The 23,965-nt window shown below is 45.8% G+C and overlaps 1 protein-coding gene across 1 annotated transcript in view; it reads right to left on the bottom strand.

Annotated features, from left to right (window-relative positions):
• PRKG1 (protein kinase cGMP-dependent 1) overlaps positions 1-23,500 on the bottom strand; it is a 1,174,838-nt gene extending 1,151,338 nt beyond the window's left edge. The window contains exon 1 of the mRNA XM_040435670.1: positions 22,220-23,500. Within this exon, the coding sequence (XP_040291604.1) occupies positions 22,220-22,491 (272 nt within the window). The 5' untranslated portion in view covers positions 22,492-23,500. The remainder of the gene's footprint in view (positions 1-22,219) is intronic.
• Positions 23,501-23,965: the final 465 nt, after the last annotated feature.

The raw sequence follows: 23,965 nt of genomic DNA, 5'->3' as shown, positions 1-23,965 counted from the left end.
CTCACAAAGATGGTCACCCAGTTTTTCAGAATTTAAATGTCAATTGATCCAATAATATTTCTGATGTAACAAGAGTTTTTTCGGTTAGAAATAAAAGTGCTACACTAGAGGCATTGACTATGGGTATAACCATCTGTAATGGTGTGCATCAACTGAATTAGACTTGGTTGACATCTGCGTTACGGTACTCCGGTAGTCTTTTCTGGCATCAGAGCAGACTACTTGAATTACCATATCCAGCATGGCCAGATACCGGCGAGGCCCGCCAGATCCCCATTTACTAAAATGGGGTCTGTTGGGTTTCTGGCATGAATGCCAGCTTTCTGGCAGAATTTTTTTATTTTTTCAAGAAAAAAAACAGCTACAGCATTTCGGTACTCTGCTCTTCTACCAGAAGTAAGTACCGGAATACTAAAGCACAGATGTGGCTAAGGCTTAACCTATAAACCCCTTAAAGGGGTCCTCATAGCGATGCCCTATCCTCAGGATGGGTCATCAATATGAGATCAGTGTGGGTCCAACTCCAAACACTCCCAGTAGTTACCTGTTTTAGGAAGCCATGGCACTCACCAGAGCTTACCAGGCACAGCACTGTCCACTGGATAGCAGCTATGCTTGGTATTGCAGCTCAGCCCTACTGACTTTATTGGGACTGAGCTGCGTCTAGGACATGTGAATGATGAACATGACATCACATGTACTAGGAAGAGGTCTAAATGCTCACAGAGGTCTGGAGCCTTTTCATACAACTGGTGGGGATAACTGGGAGTCGGACTCCCGCAGATTAGATACTGATTACCTATCCTGAAGATAGGCAATCAATATCAAAATCCTGGAGCACCCCTTTAAGCCACCTTAAGTTAAAAAGACTAAAACTAGATCAGCCCATATGATAGCTCCCCAATGCATTCCAAATCCTAGGCCACTGTTTTAGACACCACCTGCTGTCTTTTACTAGGCCCCAGCTAAAACCAGAACTGGCCATGACCATGTAGCACTACCGTCATGAGCTTCTTGGAAGCAACACAGGAAACAGTATAATTGCCAACTGCATCACGCAATGAAAGTATGATGACTGAGAAGTGTTAGTCACCTAAGGTGACCGCAGATTACGTGATTACCACATGTATTAACTGTGTTTTCACCAATACAACAAGACCTCAACAGCTAGGGATTAGGAAGCATCAAAAGATAACGGAGGGTCTGTGAAGTAAATGCAGTAGAAGGGTGCAGAGAATATAAGTATAAGCAAGATGTTGCTGCATTTGTGGGAGGGGAGGCTGATTACAAGGCTATTCATACGTACCTGTGGGCCCAGGGTGGCTGATTACTAGGCTATTTATAGGCACCTGTGGGTCCAGGCTGACGCCGATTGAGCTGATTTCACTACCTCTGGGTCAGCTTTAGGATACAGCAGCATGGTGTGGAGGCTCCTTACGGCTGGGCGACGGCAGAATGTCTCAGGAGGGCGCTAGTATTCATGGTAGGATCGGAGTTGTTTGCACGGGACCCACGCTGCGGTCTGCGACATGTAGCGCTCTGGGATGATGCAGAGTTTGGGCGCTAATGGTCATACGATGGTTGTTAGTGTTGTTTTGTCTGGCTATTCAGAGGCCTGGTGGGGCCATTGCATACAGTTATTGGGGTAGCATGTGCTTAGAGTAGGCATGGTTGTATGTTTTCCAATACCTAGTTTACATGCAGGGCGCGTGTCTGCAGTGGGCTCAAGCTATGCACACTGTGTTGAGTAATGGTAAATATGGATCAATGGTCGATTTAAAAAAAAAAAAAACCCTGCAGCATTGTAGGGCAGCTCTTTCACATCTGGGTAAACAGCAAAAGGTGCCATGTGAATGCTGGCGCTCACGGTAGCATCGACCTTGCCGCACAGGACTCGCACTGCGGTCCGTGATTTGCAGTGTTCTGGGACGAAGGGGGTTTTGCGCTAATGGTCGAATAATTGTAGTTAGGATTGTTACCTTCAAAATTACGTCTGTGTGTCTGCATTTACATTTTGTCCTATACACCATTCACTACTAGAGCTGCGTTCATACGTCCGCTGTTGCGTTACATTAATACTCTGCTCACTTCAGGTTGCATTCATACGGCTGCTTTATACCATGCTTTTCATGCTCGTACTCAGAGCTGTGCCCATACCATGTTTTAGACACCACTCACATCCAGAGCTGCATTCACCCACTTGTTCTTATATTACGTGTTATACTCTGCTTCCACTTGAAGCTGCATTTCTTTTCATTTTTACATCATGGTTACTCAGTATTCTTACTAGGGCAAACAGCACACCGCTCTGATACTACTCTTCCGATAAACATAGCTGCTTTCTTTTCAGGCTTACGTTTCTTTCCTTGGTGGTTTGTTACATTCCATAGGTCTACTTTTCTGTTCACTTAAAAAAAAAAAAAAAAAGGTTTGTGGTGTTCTTTAGTCCTGGTTTGCATTCACTCAGACTGGTCTCCTTGACTTCTGGTTCGTATTCACTCAGATTGGTCTCCTGCCCCAGTTAACCAAATGGCTCCCCAGCGGTCAGTGGGCCAATAGGAGTAAGCCCCTACTATATTTTCACAGTAGTTCATTCGTTTTGTCACGATAAGGGTCTTCTCTTAGCGAACTGCAATGCCTCTGGCTCTTGTTTTTCTCCCATCTGTTTCAGTATTGCGGTTGGTTTAATGTTTTGTTTATACGCGTGGTTCGGATCACTAATGTCTATGCATTTTTCTCTAGGTCTGGGTCACGTTGTAATTACTTGTCACTGTAAGGTCATTCAGTTCAGTCTCTTGGCTTCGGGGGGCTTCATGGCCTCGGGGGCCCGATGACCGTTCAGGTTTGTTAGGTGTTCAATATGGTTGTAGGCTGGTTAGCGTCCTAGGTTATTATCGGAGAGGGTCATTGGTTATGTGAGTCCACAAGTCATACTGGTGCTGCATAAGTGGTTTATATTTTATAAAAAAAAAAAAAAAAGGGGAATCTGCCATTAGAGTCTCACGCATGGCTTCTCTGTTTTTAGTCTCGCGCATGGCTCCGCCATTAGAGTCTCTCACGTATGGCTTCTCCGTTTTAGTTTTACACGTATGACTCCGCCGTTAGTCCCTAACGGGTGACTCCGCCATTAGTCTCTCATGGATGACTCCGCCATTAGTCGCTCACGTATGGCTTCTCAGTTTTAGTCTACACGTACGGCTTCGCCATTAGTCTCTCGCGCATGGCTTCGCCATTAGTCTCTCACGCATGGCTTCTCCGTTTTAGGTACACATATATGACTCCGCCATTAGAGTCTCTCGCGCATGGCTTCGCCATCAGAGTCTCTCACGCGTGGCTTCTCCGTTTTAGGTTTACACATATGACTCCGCCATTAGAGTCTCTCACGCATGGCTTCTCCGTTTTAGTTACACGTATGACTCCGTCATTTTCACAGATGACGCCATTAGTCTCTCACGCATGGCTTCTCCGTTTTAGTTACACGTATGACTCCGTCATTTTCACAGATGACGCCATTAGTCTCTCACGGACGACTCCGCCATTAGTCTCTCACGGACGACTCCGCCATTAGTCTCTCACGGACGACTCCGCCATTAGTCTCTCACGGACGACTCCGCCATTAGTCTCTCACGGACGACTCCGCCATTAGTCTCTCACGGACGACTCCGCCATTAGTCTCTCACGGACGACTCCGCCATTAGTCTCTCACGGACGACTCCGCCATTAGTCTCTCACGGACGACTCCGCCATTAGTCTCTCACGGACGACTCCGCCATTAGTCTCTCACGGACGACTCCGCCATTAGTCTCTCACGGACGACTCCGCCATTAGTCTCTCACGGACGACTCCGCCATTAGTCTCTCACGGACGACTCCGCCATTAGTCTCTCACGGACGACTCCGCCATTAGTCTCTCACGGACGACTCCGCCATTAGTCTCTCACGGACGACTCCGCCATTAGTCTCTCACGGACGACTCCGCCATTAGTCTCTCACGGACGACTCCGCCATTAGTCTCTCACGGACGACTCCGCCGTTTTAGTTACACGGACGACTCCGCCATTAGTCTCTCACGGACGGCTTCTCCGCTTTAGTTACACGGATGACTCCACCATTAGTCTCTCACGGATGACTCCGCCATTAGTCTCTCACGCATGGCTTCTCCGTTTTAGGTTTACACACATGGCTCCGCCATTAGAGTCTCTCATGCATGACTTCTCTGGTTTAGTTACACGTATGACTCCGCCATTAGTCTCTTACGGATGATTCCATTAGTCTCTCACGCATGGCTTCTCCGTTTTAGGTTTACACACATGGCTCCGCCATTAGAGTCTCTCATGCATGACTTCTCTGGTTTAGTTACACGTATGACTCCGCCATTAGTCTCTTACGGATGATTCCATTAGTCTCTAACGCATGGCTTCTCCGGTTTAGTTACACGGTTGACTCCGCCATTAGTCTCTCACGGATGGCTCCGCCACTAGTCTCTCGCGCATGGCTTCTCCGTTTAGGTTACGCATATGACTCCACCATTAGTCTCTCGCGCATGGCGTTTCTCCGTTTTAGTTACGCGGATGACTCCGCCATTAGTCTTTCACGTATGGCTTCTCCGTTTTATCACACGCATGACTCCGCCATTAGTCTCTCACGCATGACTCCGCCATTAGTCTCTCACGCATGACTCCGCCATTAGTCTCTCACGCATGACTCCGCCATTAGTCTCTCACGCATGGCTTCTCCATTTAGGTTTACGGGTACGACTCCGCCATTAGAGTCTCTCACGTATGGCTCCGCCGTCTAGGTTTACGCATACGGCTCCGCCATTAGAGTCTCTCGCGCATGGCTCCGCCATTAGTCTCTCGCGCATGGCTCCGCCATTAGTCTCTCGCGCATGGCTCCGCCATTAGTCTCTCGCGCATGGCTCCGCCATTAGTCTCTCACGCATGGCTCCGCCATTAGTCTCTCACGCATGGCTTCTCCGTTTAGGTTTACGGATACGACTCCGCCATTAGAGTCTCTCACGCATGGCTTCTCCATCTAGGTTTACGCATACGACTCCGCCATTAGAGTCTCTCACGCATGGCTTCTCCGTCTAGGTTTACGCATACGACTCCGCCATTAGAGTCTCTCGCGCATGGCTCCGCCATTCGAGTCTCTCACGCATGGCTTCTCCGTTTAGGTTTACGCATACGACTCCGCCATTAGAGTCCCTCACGCATGGCTCAGCCATTAGTCTGCAGCGCAGGGCTTCTCCGTTTAGATTTTACACACATAAACTCCTCCATTCGAGGCCGGCTGCGTGGTCCCACCACAAGTAGGTTCCATGTCTTTTCTACCTTCAGACCCGCTCGCATGGCTCTGTCATCTGTGGCTCGCAATACAATTTCTTGTGGTGGCTCGTGTCATTAGAGCCTCACTCACATTATTGTTTTCTCTAACTTTTAATTTCTAGGTTGTTGGGTATAAAAGGAAATCATTGTTTTCTTTATAAGCAGTCATCCCGAGCCTGCCTTTGCGGACGTCACCTTCTCCCAGGCAGGCTTACGTCATCTACAAACTCGGGCTGAGGGTGTTGGTGTCCGGCCTAAGTCCTGGGTATCGGTCTGTGTTCCAGTAGGAGGTACAGTAATGAGGCGCAATTTACGAAGTCTGCCACGTCTTAAGACACTACAAAGCATATCACGACTACAGGCACAGTATACATAGTTTGTCACAACCTTAAGCTTATTTTCTGTTACGACTGCAGGTATTGTGTGTACGTTCTGTCCTTATTACAGGCAACATTAGCTCGTTAATCGAAATAGCCATGTATTCCTGTTTGTGGTTCCCCAGGCCTGGTGAGTTTACACATTTCAATTAATCTACTACTAGAGTAAGACGGCATACGCCATGTTATAATTTTTGGCTCCTTCATAAAAAATAAGAATAAAAGTGTGGCCTGGGGAATAAGTAGCGGTGAAGTATTTTGCCGCCAGGAACAGTTGGTGTCCTATCAGGGCCCTTGGCGAATGTTGGAGTTAATTTAGGCCCTTCCAACAGATTCACCATTGTTTGTTTCAGTCTGCAGCTCTCAGGATTCAGTCCTTCTCGTTGTATGGTCACGTGTTAGTATACATAGGAGTAAATCGTTTCTGGTTACCGGCCACTCGTTCAATCACATCAGCATTAACCATCTCCAAGAACGATGTGCCGATGCACACGACAAAGAGGTAAGGTAGATGGAAGTCCCGGTGTTATATACGCTTTATTCCGCACCTTCATCGTGAAAGGTCTTTCGTTCAAAGTGGGTAACGGTATGTATATATTTACTCTAAACTAAGGTCTGCTCTTTTTGGCCACTTTAGGCTGCCCTTCCACAGCAGTTATGGCATAATTCTACTGCTTGTTGTAGATAGGGTTAGGTAGGTTAGGTTCACCATTCTGATAGCCGATCCGACCACAAGTATAAGCAAGATGTTGCTGCATTTGTGGGAGGGGAGGCTGATTACAAGGCTATTCATACGTACCTGTGGGCCCAGGGTGGCTGATTACTAGGCTATTTATAGGCACCTGTGGGTCCAGGCTGACGCCGATTGAGCTGATTTCACCCACCCACCCACACCTTCTTACAGTCACTTCACATTAGGGTGGCCCACTTTAGGCTGCCCTTCCACAGCAGTTATGGCATAATTCTACTGCTTGTTGTAGATAGGGTTAGGTAGGTTAGGTTCACCATTCTGATAGCCGATCCGACCACAATTATTCTTACTACACAACAGAAAAGAGATTTTGGGATTCAAATTGGGCTTTACCAAAAAAAAAATATGGTGCATGATGTTAGCAACCCCAGATGTGGACAGTATATGATGATTACACATAATCTCAATAATACTGAATATTATATGTACAGAGCGGGAATTAATAGTATAAATCTGTGCTGAAAATATAGCACAACCATTTAGGTCATATTTTTCTAATTACAGACTATGGACACATTTGGGGCAATTTTTTGGGGGCATTGGCTGTATTGTTGAAAAATATATATTTGCAATAGGTTTGCATGTGTTTTGGCCTGCATGTCTTCTCATGTATTGCAGATTGCTCAGTCCTGTTCAGGGTGAAAACCATCTGATGATGACGTAGTCTTCGGCACTTATCTATGATCTCCAGAAGATTCATACACCTGACATCCCTTCTGATGTAAGTTTATTTTACTTGTTTGCTTTAGATTTACATTCGGGAGAGCAGAGAGAAGGGCTATAGACTGCACTACCAGTCAATGGGACTGAGCAGCCTGCAATGTACTGTATGAGAATACAAGCAGGCTGCAAAAGGCAAGCAGAGTAGAATTGGTAATGAAAGCATTTTGCAAATATTTTTTAAATTGAAAAATGCACCCAATCCAATAAATAATACATTTCCCCCGGGTGTCCATAGCCTTTACACTTCCCTACTTGCACACAGCTCAGCAGCTTGCATGCAAAAAGAAGTCCCATGTTTTCAGGCAACCTTCCTGAAAAGAGTTATCACTGTCATAATGATTGGATGACATTGGAGCCTGAAGGGCTAGACTAAAAACAAATCTGCGATGCCGCTACCTTCACAAAGGAAAAAGAATACCCATTTGAAGATCTTCCAAGCAGAAAAAAAGCATTGCTTGAAAAATGCTAATCTACATACAAAGTTAAGTAACTTTGCAAATGTTTACCTTTACTTCTTTTCTGCTAATCCTGGTTTACACCATGTCTACCCATACACGGAAGATTGCTGATGGCTGATAGCTCTATCCCCTGATCCTCTCATAAGCCAAATCTGCATATGTAACCAATGGAGAGACTCCGCTCGCATCAGTTTAGTAAAAGGTTTAGGCCATTGAATCCAATGTGCCTGATCCTTATCTCATCCAACCAGTGGCGTGCCTAGGATGGGATGGGGGGGGGGGGGGGGGTGCGGTCTGCCCGGGGTGCCTGCTGTCAGGGGGTTCCAGAAGCAATGATCGCTTCCATCAATACAGATGGAAGCTCTCATTGCTGGAGCGCTGACGCCCACCCCACATACTGCGATCATCGCCTATGCGGTAGTGAAATCCTGGCGCAGGCATGCGTGATGATGTCATCGCGTGCGCCTGTGTCGGGACGCAGCAGCAAAGTGAAGTGTGCACGCTTTCCTCTGCGAGCAAGCTCAGGTGAGTATTTAGCTTTTAGTTGTTGTTTTTTTCTTTTTATTTATTTAAAAAAAATTGTATGTGCCAATTTGGGGGGCATAGGGGGGACACACAGGAGAACATGTGGGGGACATTTTTTATGGTGGGATACTGTGTGGGGGCAAAATTATTATGGGAGGGATTACTATGTGGGGGCAAATTATTATGGGAGGATTACTATGTGGGGGCAAATTATTATGGGAGGGATTACTATGTGGGGGACAAATTACTGGTGTAAAGTAGAACTGGCTTGGTTGCCCATAGCAGCCAATCAGATTCCACCTTTCATATTTGACAGCTCTTTTGGAAATCCAGTTCTACTTTATACCAGTTTGATAAATGACCCCAATTATGTCTACTGAAGTCACTATTTTTTCCAGCAGTATAGTACACAGTATTGGGGGTGGGGATGACATTGTCGGGACACTAGGATGGGGAGGTTGATGGAAAAACTGAGAAATCTAACGTGTCTGTGTTACAAACCCTGTAGAGACGAGATACGGCTGAAAGAATTTGTCATGGCGGTCTAACGGAGGAGAAGAGGAAAGAGAAGGTCTACATGACAGGAGATGTCACTGGATGTAAGAGGTATGTGGTCAAGTATTGGGGGGTGCCAGAGAAATGACCTGCCCCGGGTGCCAAACACGCTAGGCACGCCACTGCCTCCAACATCAGCTGTTAGCGGAGAATGGGAGACCACCATACACATTAGATGCCGAGCTGAAGCCGCTTAAATCATCAGGTTCGGCCAATGCACATCTTCATGTAAGCAATTCGGTCAGGTTTCTGCTGATTACTACTGGAGCCAGTAAAAAATATACCCTTCATAGTTTGGCCGGGCTCTCGTAAAGCAATATTCTCTACTGCACTGCAATTCTTCAAGGGTAACGGTGCCCATACACATGAGAGCAAAGTCAGTCGAAGCCAACCTTTTCGGCAGGAATGGATGATCACTGCCAACTTTCCCCCGACACATGATGTTGGGGAATGAAGGAATGAGCATGTTAAATTTCAACATACCCAATTCTTTGTACTTGTGTTAGATAAGAGGTGTCGGGCTGTGGCTAACTTCTCTCTCCCTGCTGAGTACACATGCATGCCCGGCCGACCTGAGTGTGCAAGTGTATAGGGGACTTGCTGTATCTTAGGGTCCATTTAGATGGGTAGATAAATGGCTCATAAAGACTGTAGATTGATAATATAGCACGTCAATCGTTGCCAGTGACAGGAGCTTGCTTGCACATGTGGATTCACAGCCGACATGAAAGATGCTGACAATTGTAGTTGTTCGTCGCTTGATCGCTGGACGTCTTTACGCTCGGCAATCTTCGTGAAAAATAGTTTTTATGAAAGACTGTTTGAGACATTATCGTCTCATGTAAATGGGACTTTAGGAGCAGTAAATGATAAGCAATGCTCTTACAAAGTTGCTCAGCTCTTTACATTCCGTAGATCGTATCTAGATGTATACACTGTAATGCTATGTCCACATCTGCGCTACTGTACTGCCATAGTCTGCTCCGTCAGAGGGTCAGACTACCGGAATTACCGTATCGGACATAGCTGGACACCGCAGTGCCTCACTGACTTCCTATGGAAACTATAGCGTTTATAGCAAAAATGCCAGCTTTCTGCCAGAGGAAAAAATGCTGCATGGAAAAGAAAGCCGTCTTTTTGGAAAACCAGTGAATCCCATTATAATGACTAAGGATCCAGCAGTGTCCAGCTATGCTGAATACGATAATTCCAGTAGTCTACCGGGACAGACTACCCAGAATACATTACCGCAGATGTCAACCTACCCTTAAAGGGGTTATTCAAGACCTATAATGCCCCCACCCCCATATGCTCGGGCCCCTCACACAGACGGTAAGTAGGGGGGATGGAGCAGCCAATAGCAGGCCGCGACGGGAACGATCCTCCCTAGCTTGCCCCGTTGCAGCCTTCTATTGGGTGCAGCCCCTATCACCAGATGTTTTTATCCACACGACGGGGAGACGCAGCAGCAGCAGCCATGCCGGCATCAGAAGCAACGCGGGTGTCGGGTGTGAAGTGAATACATTATGTGTGAGGGGCCAGGGCATATGGGGAGGCAGGGCCGTCTTTAATATTGATTGGACCCTGGGCAAAAATTTACTTGGGCCCCCTGGATCCCGCCTTCCCACACCCTAGCATGCAATCACGCCCTCCACCACAACACACACACAAAAAAAAAAATCCACACACCTCGTAGAGTAGTGAACTACTACTGCAGTATTATTTATTTAGGGACTGTAAGGCCTCATGCACACGACTGTGCCGTTTTTTGCGGTCCGCAAACCTGCAAAAAACGGAAGCCGCCCGTGTGCCTTCTGCAATTTGCGTAACGGAACGGGCGTCCCATTGTAGACATGCCTATTCTTGTCCGCAAAACAGACAAGAATAGGACATGTTCTATTTTTTTGGCGGGGCCACGTAACGGAGCAACGGATGCGGACCCAAACAACGGCCGTGTGCATGAGGCCTAAGCACATGCAGTCTCAGGAGTGGTCCTCACCACACCCCTGCCTTGCAGCCTCACAGGAGTACAGGACCAGTATCTGTACACGTATGTATGGCATAATTGGGATGCACATCACACGTGACATGACACAGGTCTTTACCAGGCTGCAGGCCAGCAGACACGTTATTATTGCCACATGTGTCACATGCCACTACTGACTGTACAGCCGTTCAGAGTTCAGACACTTCACAGTTCCACTTCCTTCAGAAAAGCGAGCCTGCCGTGCACTCCAGCGACTTACAGATAGAGGCAGTGGCGTTGCTATGGCTGGTGTCACCCTTTGCTCAGGGGGGCCCTCATGAATATAGTTTAACCGTTTATGTGCAAAAGAGAAAAAAAGAAGTCACTATGTCAGCTCCAATCAGATATCTGCACATAGACCAAGAGTCTTGGTCTATGTGCAGATTGATATCTGATTGGAGCTGACTTCTTTTTTTCTCTTTTGCACATAAATGGTTAAACTATATTCCTTAGTGAAAATGACCAGTCCACACCATGAGGGCCCCCCTGAGCAAAGATTAGTAAATGTGGCCGGTGGTCGCCCCAGGCCACAGTTCAGCAGACAGAGAGAACCCAACCCCTTATGTCTCCCGTCTCTATAATAATCCCCCACTAATGGGGTTATTTAAATTACTGATCGATTATTAGACGACAGACGAGAGAAATAAGGGATTCTCTCTGTCTGTCTGCTGAACTGTGGCCTGGGGGCCACCACTGGCCACATTTACTAATCTTTGCTCAGGGGGGCCCTCATGGTGTGGTGTGGAATGGTCATTTTTACTAAGGAATATAGTTTAACCGTTTATGTGAAAAAGAGAAAAAAAAAGAGGTCACTAAGTCAGCTCCAATCAGATATCTGCTCTCCACATAGACCCAGAGTCTTGGTCCATGTGCAGATATCTGATTGGAGCTGACTTCTTTTTTTCTCTTTTGCACATAAAGGGTTAAACTATATTCCTTAGTGAAAATGACACCATGAGGGCCCCCCTGAGCAAAGATTGGCCCCCAGGCCAGTTCAGCAGCAGACAGAACCCAACTCCTTATGTCTCCTGGGGCCGTCCGTCTCTATAATCCCCCACTAATTTATGAATGGATCTGGGGTGGTTAATTATTAATTTGGTGATCAGCCTGAGCGGTCTAAATTTCTAATGTAGAATTAATTCAATATATATGCGTGATTTTTGCTTTAAAGCCTTTACCTACCGAGTCCTCCCCTCCTGGCGCGGCAGTGGCAGGTCTGGTCTGGCCTGTAGGTAAGGTGAGTGAGTCACTGGTGCCTGGTCTGGTCACGTGAGGCCGTGACTCACCACCCAATCCCTTTAGCTCCGGACCGGAGGCGGAGACTTATTCCCTGCTGCTGGCTGCTCCGCCGTGGCTCCACTCTACTCGGCTGCGGTGAGTCACATCACACACCCCTTTTACCACGTGACGGCGGGGCGCCGACGTGCTTGCTAACTAAGCAGCGCAGCACAGTTGTAACTTGTTCTGAAGAGTGTCTGCTGCGCTGCTGCATAGTGAATCGGAGTCGGGCGTCGGGCCCCCAGGAGCAACTGGGCCCGGGGCAGCTGCCCCTTTTGCCCTGCGGCAAAGACGGCCCTGTGGGGAGGGGGCATTATACTGTAGGTCTTGAATAACCCCTTTAACTTATAAAACCACAGCTTTTAGTCCTAGCTGTCTATGGCTTTTTGTAAACATGTATACCTACCGCATGATTTTTAGTGTATGGGAATCGCTGAAGATATTGATGTTGATGTTAATAAATGTGTAAATTGTGTCTGATGGATTCAGCTTATCAGCTCTGCTACCTCGAGCTATAAGATAAATGCTCCATATGATGGATAACTGCAGTATGGAATTACATGTGATTGAAGAAGCCCAACATGATAAGGGCTTTGACACGATAATCCGTGTTCGGCTCCAGTGTATTCCATGTTCTTTGTGCATTGAGATATTCATTGTAAGAAACAGAAACAACATACTGTATGCCCTATTAGGAATATTTGTGCCCATGGACTTCATAGAGGGGAACCTGTCTTTTAACCAGAGTATAGACCTGCTGCCAAGAGGAGGTCTAGGTCTTGGTGCAGTTAGGGTAGGTTCACATCTCCACTTAAGGTAAACGAGTAGTCTGTTGTATGTTCTGCAGAGGAACATACAAAATCCATGCAGATGTTGTCCTTGCTCGAATTAAAACCTAAGACCCTAAGGCATCCTGCACACGAACGTGTGAGCTCTGTGGCCGTATTGCGGACCGCATTTTTGGAACGGTTCCGTGTGCATTTTTCATCACGGATGCGGACCCATTCACTTCAAAGGGTCCGCAAATCCAGAGATGCAGAATGGTGTGGAACGGAAGCACGGAACGGAACCCTACGGAAGCACTACGGAGTGCTTCCGTGGGGTTTTGTCCCGTACTTCCGTTCCGCAAAAAAATAGAACATGTCCTATCTTTTTGCGGAGCGTCCGGATCGAGGAACCATTAAAGTGAATGGGTCCGCGATCCGTTACGGCTCCCCCGCGGACGGTGTTCGTGCATTGCGGCCCACAGCACTACCACTGGGCGCACACGTTCATGTGCAGGAGACCTAACGCTGAAAGGCACCAGTGCGAACCACTGAGCCACCGTGCTGCCTACTGGAGATACCTCATCTGGTATAGCCAGATACCACCGCACACTGCCAGATCCCCATTGACTGTATCTGTATCTCACTGGGATCTGGCAGCTTCCGAGCATAAATGGCACTGCGATATTTGTTTGGCCAAAAGACAGCATTTATGCCAGAAAGCCGTGGGATCCCGTTATAGTCAATGGAGATCCAGCAGTGTGTGGCAGTATCCGGTTATGCCTTTGGGCAGAGATGTGAACATAGCCTTATGTATAACGTGGCTGCTGCCCATTGATTCCTATGGATGCCCTGTGATGCCACAAATGTGTTGTCGCCAACGGATGGTTTTTAACAGAGTTTTAACTGTATTTAAGATAAAGAGATCATGAAGAACACAGTTTCAATTGTATGAACAAGAACTTTGCTTATTTCTGACCCAACGTGATGTCAGCCCCTAAAATGTGGAAAATCGCCTCAGGTTACCACAGGCTGGGCTTATCACTGACGGTGTACTAGACTCCCTTACGCTCACTCCAATAAAACCACTAAAATGCAACATTAATTAATCTTCACTCTGGACTGTGACAGGAGCATCCCGTAAAAGATAATATGAGTGACACAGCAAAATAACATTTCCTTAACGTTGCATTGCGTAAAAATAGAAGCCTGTAGAAAATGATGATTATTAAATAAAAAAAAGGACTAAAAAACCTGCCCAGAACCATATCATTACCAGATGCCCTATACACAATACATGCAAATGTTTAAGTTCACTCTCTTTCCCTATCTTATCTGGCATTGCTGATATGGTCCTTCCTATGTGTGCATGATACGGAACAGCTCTGTTCTGGGAGGGAACACTAAGTATTTAGAACGGTCTATGGTCTCACCCTGAATGTAAAACAGAACTAGCCATATGCCTAAATTAGTACCTAGTACTATGGCCACACATGCCGCACTTCTACACAGTGTCAGGAAATACATTCCACACCATAAATGCCTTAATGGATGGCTACAAGATAAAATGTTCCATCTCTCCCTATTGTATCCCTCCTTTTGTAACATAAAGAAGAAGAATTACTAACCTAAAATAAAAAGCTCACCCATAAATAGGTTCCGTAGGTCTCCTCTTATGTCATTTTGTGAAAAATTGTGGTTGTCGGATTATCTTATATTGATATGTTTGTGGGGAAACCTTAGGTAAAAACTAGAGAAGAGCCAATCAATTCAAAATGAATCAGGCTACTTTCACACCTGCGTTAGGTGCGGATCCGTCTGGTATCTGCACAGACGGATCCGCACCTATAATGCAAACACTTGAATCTGTTCAGAATGGATCCGTTTGCATTAACATGAACAAAAAAAAAAAAATATATATTTTTTTTTTTCATGATAATGCAAACGGATCCGTTTTGACTTACACTGAAAGTCAATGGGGGACGGATCCGTTTTCAATTGCACCATATTGTGTCAGTGAAAAACAGATCCGTCCCCATTGACTTGCATTGTAAGTCAGGACGGATCCGTTTGGCTCCGCATCGTCAGGCGGACATCAAAACGCGGTGTCCGCCTCCAGAGCGGAATGGAGGCTGAACGGAGGCGAACTGATGCATTCTGAGCGGATCCCTATCCATTCAGAATGCATTGGGGCTGAACTGATCCGTTTTGGACCGCTTGTGAGAGCCCTGAACGGATCTCACAGGAGGACCCAGAAACGCCAGTGTGAAAGTAGCCTCAAATGCGTTATGAATAGCCCCAAAAATGTGGATTCTAGCGAATACAAAACTTCTGCGTGTTGTAGGCAACCGTGTTGTAGGCAATCCAAACTGTCAGAAGGCAGGACCAACAGTAGCACCAGTACCTCAGTGGGGCACAAAATACCACTCCAGCAGAACCAAATACCGCAGTGCGACACAAAATACTGCTGCCCCTTCCACAGTATAAAACTGTATCGCCATCCTTGGGATGGTACTTGTGGCCCCTGATCAGGTGCATATGTACCTGGTGCTCCTAGCCTTAATTAAAGCTGAGAGCACCAGATTATTATGTACCTGCCTGACAACTCTCAGGACAGCTCGGGTGGCCCTATGGGCATCAGCCCATCAGGATATTTCCCCCTAGGGCAGTGGTGGCTAACCTATGGCAAGGGTGGCAGAGGCGGCACTCAGAGCCCTCTCTGTGGCCACCCGTGCCCTGGAAAAAGTCTATGGTATACCAATATGCTTTTGACTTCTCCTGCCATTCATCAGCACAGGGCGCTCTATTAACAGCACAGGCAGCGCACTGAATGTAGGCAGGATATTATAGCTAAATGATAAAGTACATGCAGAACATACTATACTGGACTGTAGTATTCAGGGTAAATTTCAGTGTTGGCACTTTGCGATAAATAATTGGGATTTGGGTTGCAGTTTGAGCACTCGGTCTCTAAAAGGTTCACCATCACTGCTCTAGGGTCTATGGCCAGTCCACCCCTACGGCCTACGCCATTTTATAGGTCAAATAGACAGTATAGCAGGGCTAGGAAAATGAAGATAGAGGATCACATGACTCCTGGTGTCAGCCTCAGCCAATCAGGAGGGACATGTATCATAGGCACTATATAAGATCCCAACCAGGAAATGCATAGGTTTTCTGGAGCTATACATTGCTGTCATAGGACATCCGACAGAGAGAGAAAAGAAAACTTTAAACACAGAATACAACTTGTTTAGTGTCAGAGAAGAGTCAGATAGACAATAGCGAGTTACAGTAGATTTCATTAATTGGGTACAAGAGTCAGTGAAGTCTGTCACTGTGTAACTCAGTCAGCCATTCTCAGTGACCGCTACAGCGGCATTTAAAGCTATACCACTCAATTTTTTATTAATGTGTATCACCCCAATATGCATCACATAATTCACAATCACAGGCACAACTCTTTTACAATATTGTGTAAATGTGACCCAAAACTAATTTCAAGATGCCGTATTTGCTATTCCGAGCATGGCCTCCATTATAACCTCCATGAGGCTTATTGCCTCACTCCTAGAGTCCTGCATATCTGCCTAAATAAGCAGAAGTACAGACTTGTTATTCTGTGGTCTGGGAAAGCTTGGAGTCAACCCCCATGGGAACAGGAATAGCTGCCATTTCCTAAGACCACATTTGGAAAACAGAGACAGATATAGGTAAAAGATAAGATGTGACCGAGACCAACACAACCAGGGAGATTTAAGAAACTGTCTAAGGGCTCATGCACACAAACTTATTTTTCCCCATGTCTGTTCCGTTTTGTCTCTTCATGGCCCATATGTGGAACCATTCGCTTCAATGGGGCCGCAAAAAACGGAAATGACTCCATGTGCACTCCGTCATATGGCCGCACTGCAAAAAAATCGAACATGTCCTATTATTGTTAGAATTACGGACAAGGATAGGACTGCTCTATTAGCGGCCAGTCCTTCCCTTCCGCAAAATGTAGAATGCAGAAAACCCATATTCGTGTTTTGCGGATCCAGAATTTGTGGACCGTAAAACACATACGGTCGTTAGAATGCACCCTAAAAGAAAATCTCTCTTTGTTACTTATAGAAACCAGTTACGGCGCAGCTTTCATAAAAATTTTTGATCTTGAAAAATAAAAGCAATGCTGTGATTGGTTGCTATGGGCAACACAGACAGGTTTTTTTTTTCTTTTCAGACAGTGGCCCCATAGATTTACTGTATAGTCACTAGTGATCTTTTTTTTTTTTTGTTTTATGCAGAGCCCCTCTTTTAATTTTAGGTAGAGTCCCTTAACCCATCATTGTTAAATATGACACATCATTAAAGACAGCAGCAAATCATAAATGACAGATTACCAGGAAAAAAGTCCACACAACATTTCCACAATCCATCACATGGCCAAATAAAGGGGTTTCTGAGACTTTTATACTGATGACCTATTGTCTGAATAGGTCATGAGTATCTGAATGATGGGGGTCCGACACCCGACATCCCCACTGATCAGTGGTTTGAGAAAGCAGCAGCGCCAGGGGTTTAACTACCATAGTGGCAGACCATGCAACTGCTATGGGGCCCAGGGAAAGAGGGGGCCCAGTTGGGATCATCTCCTCTTCTACTAGGGGTGAAAACTTGGTCAGGACTCTACCCTCTAAAGGAACAACTTTTAGCATATTAGGCCTCATGCACACGACCGTAGTTATGGTCCGCATCCAAGCCACAGTTTTTGCGGCTTGGGTGCGGACCCATTCACTTCAATGGGGCTGCAAAAGATGTGGACAGCACTCCGTGCGCTGTCCGCATCCGTTGCTCCGTTCCGAGGCCCCGCAAAAAAAAATATAGCATGTCCAATTCTTGTCCATTTTGCGGACAAGAATAGGCATGTCTACAATGGGCCGCCCGTTCCGTTCCGCAAATTGCTTACGCTTTTGCTGATCCACGGACCGCAAAAAACGGCACAGTCATGTGCATGTAGCCTAACGCAGTGGAAAATGTTCCAAGGGTCATTTAAAGGGATTTAGGCGGAAACCCTTCTGTCATGTGTGGGGGGCCTGGTTTGATCTTTGCTATGGGGCCCTCTATGTACGCCACTGATCGGCGCTGCGGCCTTCTTGTGCCTTAGCTTGACCATGTGACACCATGTTCATCGGTCACACGGTCTAGCCGCAGCTCAGCCTGACTGAAGTGAAAGGTCCGCGCTGCCATACCAAGCACAGCCGTTGTACAATGTATGGCGCTGTGCTTGGTGAGCTGAGAGAAGGCCACTGTGCTACTGCGAGCGCCGGTGCGTTCTCAAACAGCTGATTTGCGTGGTCCTGGGTCATCAGTATAAAAGTCTCAGAAAACCCCTTTAGTGGTCGATGACAAGACAGAGGGTGAGATTTATTAAAAGTGCTGTAAAGGGAAACTGGCTTAGTTGCTCATAGCAACCAATCAGATTCCACCTTTCATTTTCCAAAGGAGCTCTGAAAAATGAAAGGTGGAATCTGATTGGTTGCTATGGGCAACTAAGCCAGTTTTGCTTTACACCAATTTTGATAAATCTATATATCTCAAAACTATGGCCACCTGTATCCACAGAAAGGAGGCGTCTGACACAACACATGGCAATTGTTTACAGCCCTAATACATGGAGACCATTCTTTCTCACGCAGGCCCTCCATTGTGACTGTAGGCATTTAGCTCAGGGGATAATCTGATTCCAAAAATGCCCAGCAATAATGACATTGCAACAACTGTTGTTTTGGTCAAGGGAACAGGACAGACACAGATTAAGGTACATGACATCACCACCAGCCCCAAACCAAAATTACCCTGGGGGGTTTTTTCATTGCACATGTCATCGGGTAGAATAAATAGAGCCACTTTGTGCGGGACAAAATAAGCTTGAGGGAGAGGGGAATCTCGATGGACCAGAATACCAAGTTGTCACACGTAAAAGAATCCGATCCAGTGACAATCACCTCAAGGGGACACCGGCCTCAATATAACTCTGTCCGTGACCTTTAGGTGACCACATCTTTACTATATAAGACGGGATACGTCTATATTAGACTTCTTCCTCCGATCCCGAACCGTTGGCCTTTGTCGTTGCCACTACTCAAAAAACGACAACTGTTCACTATTTTTGCGCATGTCCGCATTCCTGCTATATTCTGAATGTCTGCTGGAATACACAGCTTTCTCCGTATGGAAATGTGATCAGGGGTTAAGCTGTATTTTTAGGACATTTGTGGTTTTTTTTTTTTTTTTAAAGCCTGCAAAAAAGCTTCACCATGATGACTATCAGCATGGGAATAAGAGAGAAGGCCAAGAGCTAGTAAAAAAAAAAAAGAAAGAAAAATCCAACGTACGGTGCGGTCTCAGAAAAATGATCTAAGGGCTGTCCTTAGCTGTAAATGTTTGTCATTTACAGCGTTAACCCTTTAACAACCACTCTGTTTACTCAGATGTTATTCTGCTGTCACTTTTTTTGGATACAATGTCAATGAATGGCAACAGGGGCTTAGTTATAGGGGGTGCAGAGGTAGCAGTCGCTACCGGGCCCAGGAGCCTGAGGGGGCCCAAAGACCCTTGTGCCGCATAAGAAGACACCAGTATCATAGACAGTGCATGTTGGCCAAGTTACACCTCAGGTAGGAGAGACAGGGTTAGGTCAAGAATTTGGCATGGGGGGGGGTTAAATATTTGCCTCAGGCAGCATGTACTTCCCTGTCCCTTGCAACAAAGCACTGAGGGAAGGGGGCCCGAGCTGACCTCTTGCCTTTAGCTACGCACCTGCATGGCAACTAGAGGAGATGAGTACAGTGGGCAAAGGGTGCTATGGAAATAAAATAAATTTTATCTGCGTTCTTCTGTTTCCATGTGGACAAATTCAACAAAGGGGGACTATAGCTTTAAATAACAATATATGGTATAAAAGAGTGCATCGCGATTTCTAACTTTGTAATATGGTCTGCCAGGGACGGACAGGGAACTTAAAGTGGCCCTGGAAAAAACTAAAAGTGGGCCCGTACGGTAATCAGGTCCAAATTGACAGAAGGTGTAGGTGTGGTCAGCAATACCATATTGCGGCACATTATACCATCCCAAGCGCATCCCAAAATACTGCCCCAGCAGCACAGAATACATCCCCAAAAACTGTCAATCGCTGGCCGTGAGGAAGACTCGGGTGCAGGGGCGTAGCTATAGGGGGTGCAGAGGTAGCAGTCGCTATCGGGCCCAAGAGCCTGAGGGGGCCCAAAGACCCTTGTGCCACATAAGACACTGGCATTATAGAAAGTGCATACTGGTCAATTTACACCTCTGGCTGGAGGGAAGGGGTTAGATTAAGAATTTGGCATGAGGGGGTGCCCTTTCAATGTTTGCCTCAGGCAGCAGGAAGGATATGTGCTCCCCTGCCCCTTGCCAACAAGCACTGAGGGACGGGGGCCCAAGCTGAACTCTTGCACCAGGGCCCATGAGCTTTTAGCTACGCCCCTGCTCAGGTGACCCCCTCCTGGGCAATTTTCACTGTAGGGTCTATGGCCAGTCCGCCCCCGGTCAGTGAATGCCTATGGGAACAGAAGGCATCCATAGATGTGCGTATATACTCTGCCCTTAGGGTGTATGCACACCACAGGGTAGTTTGGGCTGATTTTCCAAGCAAACTTGTGTGCAGTGTTGCTTCGTTTCTGCACCAAATCCGCACCAACATCTGCACGTGTTAGTTGCGGATTTTGACACGGATTTGCCCAGATCTCACTTTTTGCATTGCAAAGGGTGAAGTCTGCACTAAAAATCTGCACAAACAATTGATATGCTGCAGATTTCAAAATCCGCACCACAGGTCAATTTCCATGGGGAAAATTTCCACACTGCGTACATGAGATTTTGAACTTAGCTAGTACATTACACGGCCACATGTATTACGTTCATAGTCTACTCTCATTATCTGGTCATAGACATTAGGCACCTGGACACGTCCGATTTTTACCTGTCCTTTCCCCTGGGATAAGCGGTGCACAGATTGTCTAGCAGACACCTATCCTCTACTGTTCCTTTGACCTCATGGTCATAATTGTCATTTAACAGCCGTATAACGAGCGACTTTACAATTTGTTCACATATCATGTACCAGAATGTTAGGACTAGACTAGGACAGCTAAAAAGAATCCATCCTTTAGTGGTGTGATGTCAAATTCTCCCAATATATTTGTCTTTTCTAAACAGCAAGGGTTTCAATTCCTAGCAATGACAAGACAACAGCTGGCGTCCTTAACCCTTTCTGCTCTCCGGATGTCTCACTCATCCTTGCCTTCTTGACATCTCTACAAAGAATTCTACTTTTCCTCTATTCGTTTTTTTTTTTGGAATTCGATATATAAAAAAACAGCATCACCATGGGAACTGCTATACGCTGAGTGTCAGGGCAGTGTGAATGTGCAGCTATTCTGCCCCTGCCCCTTGGAGCTGGCGCTCAGTCTATGCTCTTCTGAAGTGTGTAAAGATCTGATGATGAGCAGAGTATATGAGAGAGAAGCAGGGGAGGGGAGGGTTGGCTAATGGGATATTAAATATCCTGAAACATGCATTTTCAGCCATGTACTCACAGCTTCTAAAAGCCAATAATGCTCTGGACTTCCTCTATTTAATTTCCAAAGGGGGCTTAAATGACAGATGAGATCGATGCTACTTTCCCATTGTCTGTAGCTCACTTACATCTTCTTAAAGCAATACAACATATGTACATATATATATATATATATATATATATATATATATATATATATATATGTTCAGCTCAGTTTTGGTGTATTGCATGGTCCAGTAACTCTAATATTGCTTGATCACCCTCCAAAGATTGATGGCAGGAATGTCCCTAGGAGGAGATGCCATCTATCAGGTCAGGATGCCCTGATGGGGCATGGGTTGCCTTATAGCAGGCTATGGCTTTAAGAATGCACCTTCATGCATTTAATACATCGAATAAACCTGCTTCGTCTGTACATGTGTGTAACCATATACTGTATATTAGAGTTTCCTCTTACATGGGAAAATAGGAGGAGGACCAACATAACAGGAAGTAGTTGAAAACAGCTGAAAAGTTTTCTGGACCCCCCCTTGGGGTGCTTAACCTCATGCTGTAGTATCTTTGGCACACATGGAGTTATCTGTCTAGAGGTGGACATCAGCCAGGATTTCTAACATCATGTTTTCTTGGGATCTGCCCATGTTTTGCTACAAAGTGAAATAAAGTATCCCTGAGATGTGCATCCTGCACAAACAGAATTAACCCATTTATATCTGCTGCAAACCAGCCAGCCAGCCCAGTGTCTGCTGTACATCAGGACAACACAGCACATTACAATGACAGCACGGAGATCTATAGAGACTCTTGCCATGTGTAGATATAGCAAGTTCCTCCTACCTTTCAGACTTTGTGAATTTTTTAAACGGCTGCCTGGTGAGGTCATGGTAAGACCTAAAGCTCTGAGGTTCTGCAGAGATGCCCTGCGCCCTGGTGGTCCTTGGTCCAATCTGGGTACTGCTTGGCATAGCCAGAACAGACTGGTACTTGTGCAGTTTTCTTTTCAGTTCATGGATTTCCTCCTCTTTTTCTGACAAACGGTTCTCCAGGTCCCTGATCCTCTCCTCCTTCAGCATGAGGATCTTGGCGAAGTCCTCCTCCAGGTCACTCATTGTGTTGGCAAAACTTAGCAGTAGTCACACAATCCCAGGACAGAAAAGAAGAAGCCTCCTAGTAGAAGGTGCCTGCTTGCTGGTGAAGTTTCTTTTCTACCCACTGCTGAATGGACGGGAATGGAAAGGAGGGTGAGGAGTCAGTGCAGGCTCTAGTGCTGGATGATGAGTGCTAATCCACTGTCCCTTTTGGGAAATGCTGATTATCTTTCATTGAGAAACCAATTAGAGCTGCTTTCCTTCCCCCTGTGAGACCCCCCCTAGGATCAATCCATAGAAAGCACAAGTCAGAGCTCCTGAGTGTGTGATCACAGGCAGCTTCTCAGTCTACACATCCCACCATGGTCACTCTCCACCACTTAGGAGAAGACAGGGGGGGGGAAAGGGTCTGTGGCACTCCTGATCCCTGAAATAGCAACAATCACCATGTGATCTAAGGGTGACGCAGCTCCTTGTAACAGGATCCTGGGATTCTGCAATCACAAGAAAGCACTTCTTCAGATAGAGAGATGCATGGAGCTAAGAGGCTACCACCTAGGCTGGAGCTGCTTCTCCTCTGGTCTTCATGCCTGGATCCCTGCTTCAGCTCAAACCTTGATGAGATCCAACAATTGACACTCACAGGAGGAAACTCGATTTATATTCTGATATGGTAATGAAATGCAAGATGAAGAAGTAGAAAACGATGTTCTGTGGACACAGGGAAATCACTGTCCATCTCTTTTATGTGTCTTATTTTCTGCACTGCATGCTTGGCAGGTTAGGGTCATGTGGTTTCCAGAAAGGTAAGTGATAGTCAACAGGATAATGTATATTCAATCATTTTATTCATATGATCCACAAGTTATAACTTCTGATTGTATCCCAGTTATGGAAGATTGCAGTTATTTTCCAGTGAAACCATGAAACTGATGTGATCGGTGGTAATGATGAATACAAAGCAGTTACTTAGTCTGTTAATGAGTGAGCTGTTTGCAAAAGTAATATTTGATGCTTGCTAATAAACTTTTTCTGCCTGGTATATACTTGTCTCATTTTCAGATCATCCTCATTGTATTTGCTTAAATAATGCAATAAATGCTGATGTGATTTTCATTTACTTCTCTACAAATGCTTCCATGTGCAGTTTACACTGTGCAATATATATATATATATATATATATATATATATATATATATATATATATATATATATATATATATATATATACACAGTATATGTGTGTGTGTGTGTGTATATATATATATATATATATATATATACTGATGACTTGTGTAATTGTGTAATATTTGGGACTGTGAGAGTTTCAAAACTTTGTAACAGCTTTTTCCCCAGCTATATATACCAGCAAAAACGATAACATTTCTTCTTGAGGACATCAGATTCTCATGCAGAGAGTGACATCTTGTGTTCAAATAATTTAATGCCAAGACAAGCATCAAGGAAATGTTTGCACTCTCATTCCCCTGAGGT

Source organism: Bufo bufo, chromosome 6, assembly GCF_905171765.1.
Source record: "Bufo bufo chromosome 6, aBufBuf1.1, whole genome shotgun sequence".
In the NCBI taxonomy this organism is placed as follows: Eukaryota; Metazoa; Chordata; class Amphibia; order Anura; family Bufonidae; genus Bufo; species Bufo bufo.
The sequence above is the reverse complement of the archived record's forward strand: the minus strand, read 5'-3'. Positions and strand labels throughout refer to the sequence as shown.